The 12190-nt window shown below is 47.7% G+C and overlaps 1 protein-coding gene across 1 annotated transcript in view; it reads left to right on the top strand.

The window, feature by feature from the left end:
• CREB3L2 (cAMP responsive element binding protein 3 like 2) overlaps nucleotides 1–10915 on the top strand; it is a 40455-nt gene extending 29540 nt beyond the window's left edge. Inside the window, exons 3-12 of the mRNA XM_073567572.1 lie at nucleotides 1191–1369; nucleotides 2893–2980; nucleotides 3057–3238; nucleotides 3825–3971; nucleotides 4097–4155; nucleotides 4460–4528; nucleotides 4692–4791; nucleotides 7304–7433; nucleotides 7521–7734; nucleotides 9507–10915. Of these exons, the coding sequence (XP_073423673.1) occupies nucleotides 1191–1369; nucleotides 2893–2980; nucleotides 3057–3238; nucleotides 3825–3971; nucleotides 4097–4155; nucleotides 4460–4528; nucleotides 4692–4791; nucleotides 7304–7433; nucleotides 7521–7734; nucleotides 9507–9582 (1244 nt within the window). The 3' untranslated portion in view covers nucleotides 9583–10915. The remainder of the gene's footprint in view (nucleotides 1–1190; nucleotides 1370–2892; nucleotides 2981–3056; nucleotides 3239–3824; nucleotides 3972–4096; nucleotides 4156–4459; nucleotides 4529–4691; nucleotides 4792–7303; nucleotides 7434–7520; nucleotides 7735–9506) is intronic.
• The last annotated feature ends 1275 nt before the right edge of the window (nucleotides 10916–12190 follow it).

Here is a 12190-nt window from a genome sequence, read left to right as displayed (position 1 = left end):
CTGGGTCGGTTGTCATTTTGCTCTCGACGGGGTCGGTTGTCATTTTGCTCTCGACGGGGTCGGTTGTCGTTTTAGCTCTCGACGGGGTTGGTTGTCGTTTTAGCTCTCGACGGGGCCGGTTGTCGTTTTAGCTCTTGGCGGGCCCTGGCTTCGTATAGCTCTCGGCAGGCCCTGCATTCGTATAGCTCTCGGCGGGCCCCGGCTTCGTATAGCTCTCGGCGGGCCCCGGCTTCGTATAGCTCTCGGCGGGCCCCGGCTTCGTATAGCTCTCGGCGGGCCCCGGCTTCGTATAGCTCTCGGCGGGCCCCGGCTTCGTATAGCTCTCGGCGGGCCCCGGCTTCGTATAGCTCTCGGCGGGCCCCGGCTTCGTATAGCTCTCGGCGGGCCCCGGCTTCGTATAGCTCTCGGCGGGCCCCGGCTTCGTATAGCTCTCGGCGGGCCCCGGCTTCGTATAGCTCTCAAAAGTCTCAATGGGTCCCTTTTCACAATTAGAACAAAAAAATATTTTTTACAGTGAGCGTCACTGGAAAATGTAATCCGCCCTGATGTTTGCAAGTGAAAAGGAAAAGTCAGATATTATTTACCCGAGGTAAAGGCGGCTGGGTTGTCAGGCAGCGTCAGGAAGAACTTATAGGTGTAGCTTTTATTGCTTGGATAACCTGACACTTTCATTGCTTCCTCCAGTGCAGTGTGTATAGTGTTACTGGTCCCGTCAGCTTTATAGACGGTGTAGGCATTCAAGGTCCAGGCAAGGGTTAAAGTCTGCCACCCGGAAGCCATGAGGTGTCCTGTTCTCCGGCTGACGTCAATCTGCACCCAGTGAAGGTCTTAATTCCTTCTTTGCCGGGTGCCTGAAAGTCCTCATTGATTTGTCCTGAGGCTTGTCAGAGTATGTGGGTCATCCAAAAATGTTTCACGCTTCAGAATTTCACAATATCGCCCCATTATGCAAAATTTATTGCCGTCAATAAACACTAAATGCCCTGTATAAAGCTCTTATCTTATTTCGGGACAGTCCCATAATAAACAGAACTTTGCAAATGTATTCACATTTTTCCCGGCGGAATAATGGGGGAAGATCGCTACTCGAATTTTTAGCAAGGATTTTTTTAAGTTCTTGGTTAATGGGGAACTTGCATGTTAACTAAAATGGGAATATCCCTTTAAAGTTGTCATCTTTACCTCTGCAGGAGATCTCACTGGTGAGGACTGGTGTCTTGGAGGGCATATCACTCCTACCAAAATTAAGATGGAAGTCCCAGTGGAAGAAAGCCCAGGCTTGGCTCCATCGGTTACCCTTACCACCAACCCAACAGTGACTATAGCTCTGGAGGTGGAAGCACTGCCACAACTGCCAGAGCCAGACCAGGTAATTGTCATGTCTCACCGATTGTCATCTCTTTAAATAAGCAATAATTGAAAGTGTTGATAGAACATATGACTGTATTTTCTGTATATAACAATAATGCTGTGTAGTAGTAGTTACAGTTCACTTAGAAATCACAAAATGCTTGATAGTTACAGTTCACAAAAAATGGTGGTTGCAGATCATAGAAGGCACAATATGCCTGGTAGTTATAAATCACAGAGAAAGCACAATATGCTTGATTTGTGCCGTTCACATAGATATCGCAATATGCTTCCAGGTTACAGTTAATATAAAAAGCACAATATGCTTGGTAGTTGCAGTTCACAGAGCACAATATGCGTGTTGGTTACAGTTCACACAGAAAGCACAAAATACTTGCTCGTTATAGTTCACATAAAAAGCACAATATGCTTGGTGGTTACAGTTCACATAGCAAACATTGTATGCCTGCTGGTTACAGCTCAAATAAAAAAAATATAATATTCTTGCTGGTCACAGTTCACCTTTGAAGCACAATATGTTTGGTAAATACAGTTCACATAGCACAATATGCTTGCTGGTTACAGTTCATGGAAGGCACAATATGCTTGGTGGTTACAAATCATAGGGGGCACAATATGCTTGGTGGTTACAGATCATAGAAGGCACAATATCCTTGGTGGTTACAAATCATAGGGGGCACAATATGCTTGGTGGTTACAGATCATAGAAGGCAGAATATCCTTGGTGGTTACAGATCATAGAAGGCAGAATATCCTTGGTGGTTACAGTTCATGGAAGGCAGAATATCTTTGGTGGTTACAGATCATAGAAGGCAGAATATCCTTGGTGGTTACAATTCATGGAAGGCACAATATCCTTGGTGGTTACAAATCGTAGGAGGCACAATAGGCTTGGTGGTTACAGATCATAGAAGGCACAATATCCTTGGTGGTTACAAATCATAGGGGGCACAATATCCTTGGTGGTTACAGATCATAGAAGGCAGAATATCCTTGGTGGTTACAGTTCATGGAAGGCACAATATCCTTGGTGGTTACAAATCGTAGGAGGCACAATAGGCTTGGTGGTTACAGATCATAGAAGGCACAATATGCTTGGTGGTTACAGTTCATGAAGGCACAATAGGCTTGGTGGTTACAGATCATAGAAGGCACAATTTGCATGCTGGTTACAGTTCACTTCTAAAACACAATGTTCTTGCTAGTTACAGATCTCATAGTAGGCACAGTATAGTTGAATGTCACAATACACTCTTTGTGTTGCAAGTAAAGGGAATCTGTTGCCATGCGTTACGCCTGTAAACCATTGTCACTATGCATCTGTCCTAAAATTACATGTCCAAAGTTATCTGTTGTTTGTATGTAAGTAATTGCAATGTTTGGAATACCCTCTAATCCAGAACCTCAGCATTAAAACAATGCCATCTAAGCTCCAATTGGCTGTAGGTTGTTTCCATGATGGCGTACCTCACTGCTGAGCTTTGTTCCTATCCTAATATATGCTCTATTCTATTATTCCAGCACAAGCCTTTGACTCCAAAGGTGTTGCCACAGATTAAGCTGGAGCCCCATGAGGTGGATCAGTTCTTGAACCTGTGCCCAAAAGAAGGTGGGCTCCTTTCCATGTCTCCTCGCTGATGCAGGTTCGACTCTTTACTTTAGTGACATTTTCCTCCTTCCTGCAGCCGCCTCATCTGATAGTCTGCAACTGCCCCCAACTCCCCCCAGCAGCCATGGAAGTGACTCTGAAGGAGGTCAAAGCCCCAGCCGATCCCTTCCTCCCTCCAGCCCTGTGCAGTCCGGAAACAAAGTTGTAGCTCGCAGTCCATCAGCGCTCTCTAATTCTCCTCTCCTGACTGCTCCCCATGTAAGTCCGATGTGAGGCCGCAGCTACAGATGTAGCAGAGCTGAGGTTGTCACTGGATAGCACTTATTTTATATTATACTGGCTCAGAGCATCTCCACACTGCAGGTCATATGGGTTGCTCCCTGTATATGACAGCTCTTGGGGGGGGGGGGGGTTTCAGTGTAGACGGCGGGTCTGGCGGGGCGCCCGCAGTAGATGGTGGGTCTTGCAGGATCTGCTACCAGATAACCCAGGACTGCTTCAGAGGGGGTGTGGAGTCCAGGCCTTGTTGGGACAGAGATTATTTGGGCGCACAAGGGGGATTTACACATAGTTGGGCAGTTCATTATGGCTGGCTGATGCACCCATGGGTATGATGGAGAAGCGCGGTGTGACGCTGCTCTCCTGAGTCTGGTCATGAAGTCCAAAGTCTCCTCTGAAGATGTGCTAGGCTAGATAGCTCCACTCCTCCTACAGACTATTCCCATACACCTTGGTGTAGTAATAGGCAAGCAGTGCCCCCTACAGGTAGTAAGTAGGCACTGCACTCAGTGTGTAGTAGATATTTTAATCGGCCGATCCTTAAAGTTTAACGTTTGACTTGCAGAAGCTGCAGGGCACCGGACCCCTCATGCTCACGGAAGAAGAGAAAAGAACCCTAGTGGCAGAAGGATACCCCATCCCCACTAAACTGCCGCTCACTAAGGCCGAAGAGAAGGCGCTGAAGAAAATCCGCAGGAAGATAAAAAACAAGGTACAGAACTTGACTCAGTTTTCCCCCCCATGCTGGATTATCGGGGTATCCGGACCATATAATAACAGCTAGAGTACCCCTCATTATCAGTGCCAGTAATGTATATGCGCTTTGCTTCTTTTTAGATCTCTGCCCAGGAAAGTCGCAGAAAAAAGAAAGAATATATGGACAGCCTGGAGAAAAGGTAACAACATGCAGGCTCGGATTTCCCTATAGCGTCAGTCCGGCAATTTATGACCACGAATATGGCCGTTATTCCCGTAAAGTCTCGTTTTGTCAGAAACATATAACTTTCTGAGACCCCTGAATGTCAGACCTCACGAGTGATACATCTCCTGCCTATGTATCCTTGTTATTAAGAGGGAAAACCTACTGTAATGAAGGCTATAATGGGGGTCTTCCTGATCTCCATTTTTAGGGAGAAGGTCCTTAACCACCCAGTCTCACCCTCTTACCTGACGTTGACTTTTTTTTTTCCTCCCCGATAGGGTTGAGAACTGCTCCTCTGAAAATGGCGACCTGCGCAAGAAGGTGGAGGTCTTAGAAACCACAAACAGGTGAGACCATCGTCCCAAAATGTATCCCAGTACGTTGCTCCTTTGTCTGTGAGCTGACCTGTGCAGGCATCACTATGCGCCTGCATTATTTTGGATGGGTGTCCAGCCCCCTATATAGGGAGGATCTGCTCAACTCATCCCTCACTTGTGTCTTGTTCCTCAGGACCCTCTTACAACAACTCCAGCGTCTTCAGGCAATGGTGGCCGGCAAGGTGTCCCGCTCGTATAAAGTCGCCAGCACCCAAACCAGTACCTGCCTCATGGTGAGTCCAGATCTTGTATATTACATTGCTTTTATAACTTGTCTCATCTCTATTGATTACATGCGGCCATGGTTGTAACCAGCGGGGGCAGAATCTCACTACAGGGTGACACTAGTGCCTTTAGTTTGGATTCTTGGGTACCGCCGTGTCGGAGGGTCCGCACCGGCCTGTTATCTTACCTGATCACCTGAAAATGGCGGATGATTCCTGGAAGAACACGGACGTCTCTCTAATATTTCATTTGCTGACAGTCTCCCGCTACGGTTTCCATTACATTCCTTATCTGGATCGTTCTAATTATATCGTAACTTGATGAGTCCGCGGCTCCAGAGCCGATCTAATTGTTACGTGTCCGCATTGTTCTACTGACAAGTAAAAACAATGGAAACAGACATTGGGTTGTGGGAAAATGCAGCCAAAAGGAGGAGAACATATAATGTACTGATGTTGTATTATACCACAGAGCTGCACTCACTATTCTGCTGGTGCAGTCACTGTGTACATACATTACTGATCCTGAGTTACATCCTGTATTATACTCCAGAGCTGCACTCACTATTCTGCTGGTGCAGTCGCTGTGTTCATACATTACTGATCCTGAGTTACATCCTGTATTATACCCCAGAGCTGCACTCACTATTCTGCTGGTACAGTCACTGTATACATACATTACATTACTGATCCTGAGTTACATCCTGTATTATACCCCAGAGCTGCACTCACTATTCTGCTGGTGCAGTCACTGTATACATACATTACATTACTGATCCTGAGTTACATCCTGTATTATACTCCAGAGCTGCACTCACTATTCTGCTGGTGCAGTCGCTGTGTTCATACATTACATTACTGATCCTGAGTTGCATCCTGTATTATACCCCAGAGCTGCACGCACTATTCTGCTGGTGCAGTCGCTGTGTTCATACATTACTGATCCTGAGTTACATCCTTTATTATACCCCAGAGCTGCACTCACTATTCTGCTGGTGCAGTCACTGTGTTCATACATTACTGATCCTGAGTTACATCCTGTATTATTCCCCAGAGCTGCACTCACTATTCTGCTGGTGCAGTCACTGTGTACATGCATTACATTACTGATCCTGAGTTACATCCTGTATTATACCCCAGAGCTGCACTCACTATTCTGCTGGTGCAGTCACTGTGTTCATACATTACATTACTGATCCTGAGTTACATCCTGTATTATACCCCAGAGCTGCACTCACTATTCTGCTGGTGCAGTCACTGTGTTCATACATTACTGATCCTGAGTTACATCCTGTATTATACTCCAGAGCTGCACTCACTATTCTGCTGATGTAGTCACTGTGTACATACATTACATTACTGATCCTGAGTTACATCCTGTATGATACTCCAGAGCTGCACTCACTATTCTGCTGGTGCAGTCACTGTGTACATACATTACTGATCCTGAGTTACATCCTGTATGATACTCCAGAGCAGCACTCACTATTCTGCTGGTGCAGTCACTGTGTACATACATGACATTACTGATCCTGAGTTACATCCTGTATTATACTCCAGAGCTGCACTCACTATTCTGCTGATGCAGTCACTGTGTACATACATTACATTACTGATCCTGAGTTACATCCTGTATGATACTCCAGAGCTGCACTCACTATTCTGCTGGTGCAGTCACTGTGTTCATACATTACTGATCCTGAGTTACATCCTGTATTATACCCCAGAGCTGCACTCACTATTCTGCTGGTGCAGTCACTGTGTTCATACATTACTGATCCTGAGTTACATCCTGTATTATACCCCAGAGCTGCGCTCACTATTCGGCTGGTGCAGTCACTGTGTTCATACATTACTGATCCTGAGTTACATCCTGTATTATACCCCAGAGCTGCACTCACTATTCTGCTGGTGCAGTCACTGTGTACATACATTACTGATCCGGAGTTACATCCTGTATTATACCCCAGAGCTGCACTCACTATTCTGCTGGTGCAGTCACTGTGTTCATACATTACTGATCCTGAGTTACATCCTGTATTATACCCCAGAGCTGCACTCACTATTCTGCTGGTGCAGTCACTGTGTACATACATTACATTACTGATCCTGAGTTACATCCTGTATTATACCCCAGAGCTGCGCTCACTATTCGGCTGGTGCAGTCACTGTGTTCATACATTACTGATCCTGAGTTACATCCTGTATTATACCCCAGAGCTGCACTCACTATTCTGCTGGTGCAGTCACTGTGTACATACATTACTGATCCTGAGTTACATCCTGTATTATACCCCAGAGCTGCACTCACTATTCTGCTGGTGCAGTCACTGTGTTCATACATTACTGATCCTGAGTTACATCCTGTATTATACCCCAGAGCTGCACTCACTATTCTGCTGGTGCAGTCGCTGTGTACATACATTACATTACTGATCCTGAGTTACATCCTGTATTATACCCCAGAGCTGCGCTCACAGTTCTCTTTCCTGAGCCTTTGTATCATTTTGTACCCCCTCAGGTGGTCGTCTTGTGCTTTGCAGTCATATTCGGCAGTTTTGCACAGACCTTTGACCCTTACCCATCAGCCACCAAGACATTACCAGAACCCAGTGTGCGTTCAGCGCAGGAGTCGTACGCAGCGTCGATAGGTGAGTGTTGTTTTTCATGTGTGTGGTCTCTTGTGACGTCTCTGTTACTCCTGCGAGAGTCAGTGATCTTGAATGATTCTCTCTTAGTGAGGTCTAGAAATATCCTCTCCTTCGAGGAGCATCACGACTGGGAAGAATTATACAGCTCTGCAGTCACAGTGGATTCTCCCAATTCCTTGGAGAGAAGCAAAGAAATAATCTCTCAGCAGCACACAGCCGCCATGGAGGAGCTCCGCCTGTCACCGGAGACGCAGTACACGCTGTCTAATGACAGCAGCCGGGAGCCGGCAGTGCAACACAGGTGAGCGTGGGGGATGGCGGTACAACAAAGCGGAGACTGGGGGAGCCGGGGCCAGTATATAGTGGGGGGCAGGGCAATACAGTTGAGCGTGGGGGATGGCGGTACAACAAAGCGGAGACTGGGGGAGCCGGAGGCAGAATATAGTGGGGAGCAGGGCAACAAAGGTGAGCGCAGAGGATGGCGGTACAACAAAGCGGAGACTGGGGGAGCCGAGGGCAGAATATAGTGGGGAGCAGGGCAACAAAGGTGAGCGCAGAGGATGGCGGTACAACAAAGCGGAGACTGGGGGAGCCGAGGGCAGAATATAGTGGGGATCAGGGCAACACAGGTGAGCGCAGGGGAAGGTGAAGAACGGGGGGGGGGGTCGGGGCCAGAATATAGTGGGGAGCAGGGCAACACAGGTGAGCGCGGAGGATGGCGGTACAACAAAGCGGAGACTGGGGGGAGACGCAGAGACGCAATACACGCTGTCTAATGACAGCAGCCGGGAGCCGGCAGTGCAACACAGGTGAGCGTGGGGGAAGGTGAAGAACGGGGGGGGGGGTCGGGGCCAGAATATAGTGGGGAGCAGGGCAACACAGGTGAGCGCAGAGGATGGCAGTACAACAAAGCGGAGACTGGGGGAGCCGAGGGCAGAATATAGTGGGGAGCAGGGCAACACAGGTGAGCGCAGAGGATGGCGGCGGTACAACAAAGCGGAGACTGGGAGAACCGGGGGCAGAATATAGTGGGGAGCAGGGCAATACAGTTGAGCGTGGGGGATGGCGGTACAACAAAGCGGAGACTGGGGGAGCCGGAGGCAGAATTTAGTGGGGAGCAGGGCAACAAAGGTGAGCGCAGAGGATGGCGGTACAACAAAGCGGAGACTGGGGGAGCCGAGGGCAGAATATAGTGGGGATCAGGGCAACACAGGTGAGCGCAGAGGAAGGTGAAGAACGGGGGGGGGGGGGTCGGGGCCAGAATATAGTGGGGAGCAGGGCAACACAGGTGAGCGCGTTGGATGGCGGTACAACAAAGCGGAGACTGGGGGAGCCGAGGCCAGAATACAGTGGGGAGCAGGGCAACACAGATGAGCGCAGAGGATGGCGGTACAACAAAGCGGAGACTGGGGGAGCCGAGGCCAGAATACAGTGGGGAGCAGGGCAACACAGGTGAGCGCAGAAGATGGCGGTGCAGCAAAGCAGAGACTGGGGGAGCCAGGGCCACAATATAGTAGGGAGCAGGGCAACACAGGTGAGTGCAGAGGATGGCGGTACAACAGATCAGAGACTGGGGGAGTCTAGGCCAGAATATAGTAGGGAGCAGTGCAACACAGGTGAGCGCAGAGGATGGCGGTACAACAAGATGAAAAAAGGGGGGTCGGGGCCAGAATATAGTGGGGAGCAGGGCATCACAGGTGAGTGCAGAGGATGGCAGTACACCTAGGTGAAGAACGGGGGGGGGGTCGGGGCCAGAATATAGTGGGGAGTAGTGCAACACAGGTGAGCCCAGAGCAGAGGTCGGAGCCAGAATATAGTGGGGAGCAGTGCAATATAGGTGAGTGCAGAGGATTGGCAGTACACCAAGGTGGAGATCTGGAGGGGTCAAAATATATGCAAATTTCATGGGGAACAGAGGATGGGGGGGTATACAGGGGAGCAGAACTGGGGAGCAGCCTGAAATATGAAGGTGCCGGGGGCAAGATATTCAGCAGAATAGTAGGGTGCAGTATAGATAGGGGAGGGGGGGTGGTATAACATTTGGGTGCTGATATTTTTTCTCTAATTTTTCAGGTTCCATTCGGATTTTGGCCAAAATGAAATGACTAAAATAATAGAACTGGACAGAAGAGTAAACGCGACGTCCTAATATCCGCTCCCCTCTCCTCCTCCTTCTCTTCTGCTTCTCTTAAATGACGCAGCCACCCCTCAAGTTCGGTCCACACCGAGTCGGCCCCATGGACTTTATGCCTCTCCTGTCCGGAGGTGGGGGGGTCCGGGACTTGAGACTGGCGGAAGATAAAAAGCAAATCGAGACCTTAAGGGACACCCCCTTCTCCATCAACTTCCTTGCACGTCTGACAACGAGGCCGCGGGAGAACGATGAATCATAGATCTGAGATGTGACGGGAAAAACCTCCCCCGCAGTCCATCACCACGACTGGACTTCGTATTTATATAATGAGATTGTTAACCCGTAACAATCCAAGATGGAAAAGATTACATTCCACCCCAGAAATTACTGTTATAATCAGGCACTGCCATTAAGAACCTGGCTGGGATTTATAGTTCCACTTATGCTGTAAACTGCCTTAGATTCTCATATCTCCGTGCCCTTTATCCCTGTATGTCAGTGCCTTATATAGCGGGATTGTATTCCTGACAACCCTCATTATCGTCGTATCCACAGCTCGATGTGTACCCCAAAACGTCACATGGGATTGTGTTGCTTTCGGACTCTCGTTTCCAGCACTTGCCCTACTGCCACAAATCTGTCCCTCCTGCTGTTGTAAATAGTATTTATTAGTTTTATTTGCCCCTCTGTGCCCTGTAATGATTAATAACTCCCCTATATACAGTACAGTGCCGGCGCATGCGCAATCCGAACTTGAAAAGTTCTGGTGCGTGAGAGCTGTGAACCCTGGCCTCGGCTTAGAGGACTCTCAAAATGATCAGATTGTGCAGGGAACCAGTAGGACCCCACCTGGAGTGAATAGTGCCCCCCATATACAATCACATGAGTGAGGTGTACAACCTGGACTTCACATGAAGCCAACACTAATCCTGACCCCTCAAAGTTCCCATGATTCTTCCCAAATTTTGGGTTTGATGAAGTTTCTAGTTACTGCCTCTGATATATTATCGATAGGAATATCTGGTATTGGGGTCTTCTCTGCCCCCTATAACCAGTCACGTCTCCAGTGGGTGATTCTACCTCGCTGCTGGATTCCCCTCCGGCAGCCACAGTATCTAATGAATGACCAATGGTTTACCTTAGCGGGGTTATAGTGGAGAAAACTGATCCATTTTGGCTTCTTAATATTCAGTCTTGGTACAGGCGATGGCGCGGACATCTAGAACATGGCACTAAGAGGCAGGGGGTATAATTTCTGTTCCTCGTTTTGTTTTATGCTTTTTTTTTTTTGTATAATATTTTTTTTAAAAAATTGAAAACCTCAATAAAAAAAAGTAGCAGCATAAAATATGGTGAATTATTTTGTATAAATGGGCATTGACCCATTAAGTCTTATAGGGGCGCACTGTCACCTACAAGCAACGGAGCCTGGTGTGAAAATCCACGAGATCGTGATTCTATGAGGTCATTAATTTTTACTGATGTCATTATCTGCTCGACCAATGAGAAAAAATAGATAGATTTCATCCTTGCCAGCAGAGGGCAGTGCGATACCATCACGCAAAAAAGTTCTTGGGGAAGTTTCAACTAGTTTTTCGGTAAATATAGCCAACTGGTGGCAGCATCGATTTGCCAGTGGCTCCTCTGCAGTGATGGGCATTACGGTTATTTTTGGCGATCTGGATCTGCTCACCAAAAAAATCTGGACCCCAAATTGCACTTTACTAAATACCAGTTCGCACGTAGGGTAAAATTCTAATGAGGTCAAAATCCCACCCGTCTGCAGGAAACCAAAGGCGGTGCGATTTTCAAGGTTACTGCTGCAGAGTGAACAGGGTTACGATTTCCCTCTACACCTCCACATACTGTCTTTTTTTTGTTCTCCAGGAACATGCACATTGCTGCTGATAAAGACCCTTCTCCTGAAGATGGCGCTCTTAGGTCCACAATGGATTAAAGGTTCAAGGGTCATTTAGAAGGTCATATCATAGCTTCCTTGGATTAGTCATAAAACAGCCAAGGCCCTGCCATTGTCCAGCAATCACAATTGGTTCAGAGGAGGACCAGCTTTGTTTCTAGGGAGACAAAGGCTTGACCTAATATGTAAATGTACAGATAACCTTCCAAGATAATGAGGTCTGCCCTTGCATCAAAGAGACATTGTCAGCTGGTCAAACTAATGCAAGGTTGGGCAATTCATTTTTCCAAGGAGCCACATGAGGGACTCTTGATTTTTGTGGAGGGCCAAACCTTTTATTTCTTGCTCATTATTATTTTCTATTAATTTGTATCACCTAAAAAAGAGCAGAATTAAGTATGAGGACCCGCTACTACTGCCAATCCATGTTACCATAGGGCTTACTGTAACCTGTATTATCAGTAACTGTATCACTTACTGCTTTTTATAGTTTATAAATCACACTGCTCCTGTTATTCAGCACTTGTACCTTGATGACAATCTTCCTCTACGCACATTATGATGTCCCCAGTCACCCCACCCACACACAGTATGATGAACCCACAGCTCCCTATGCACATTATGATGTCCCCAGTCACCCCCACACACAGTATGATGAACCCACAGCTCCTCACGCACATTATGATGTCCCCAGTCACCCCCACA

This window comes from Dendrobates tinctorius, unplaced genomic scaffold, assembly GCF_039654945.1.
Source record: "Dendrobates tinctorius isolate UK_male_01 unplaced genomic scaffold, ASM3965494v1 ptg000020l, whole genome shotgun sequence".
Lineage (NCBI taxonomy): Eukaryota > Metazoa > Chordata > Amphibia > Anura > Dendrobatidae > Dendrobates > Dendrobates tinctorius.
The sequence above is the reverse complement of the archived record's forward strand: the minus strand, read 5'-3'. Positions and strand labels throughout refer to the sequence as shown.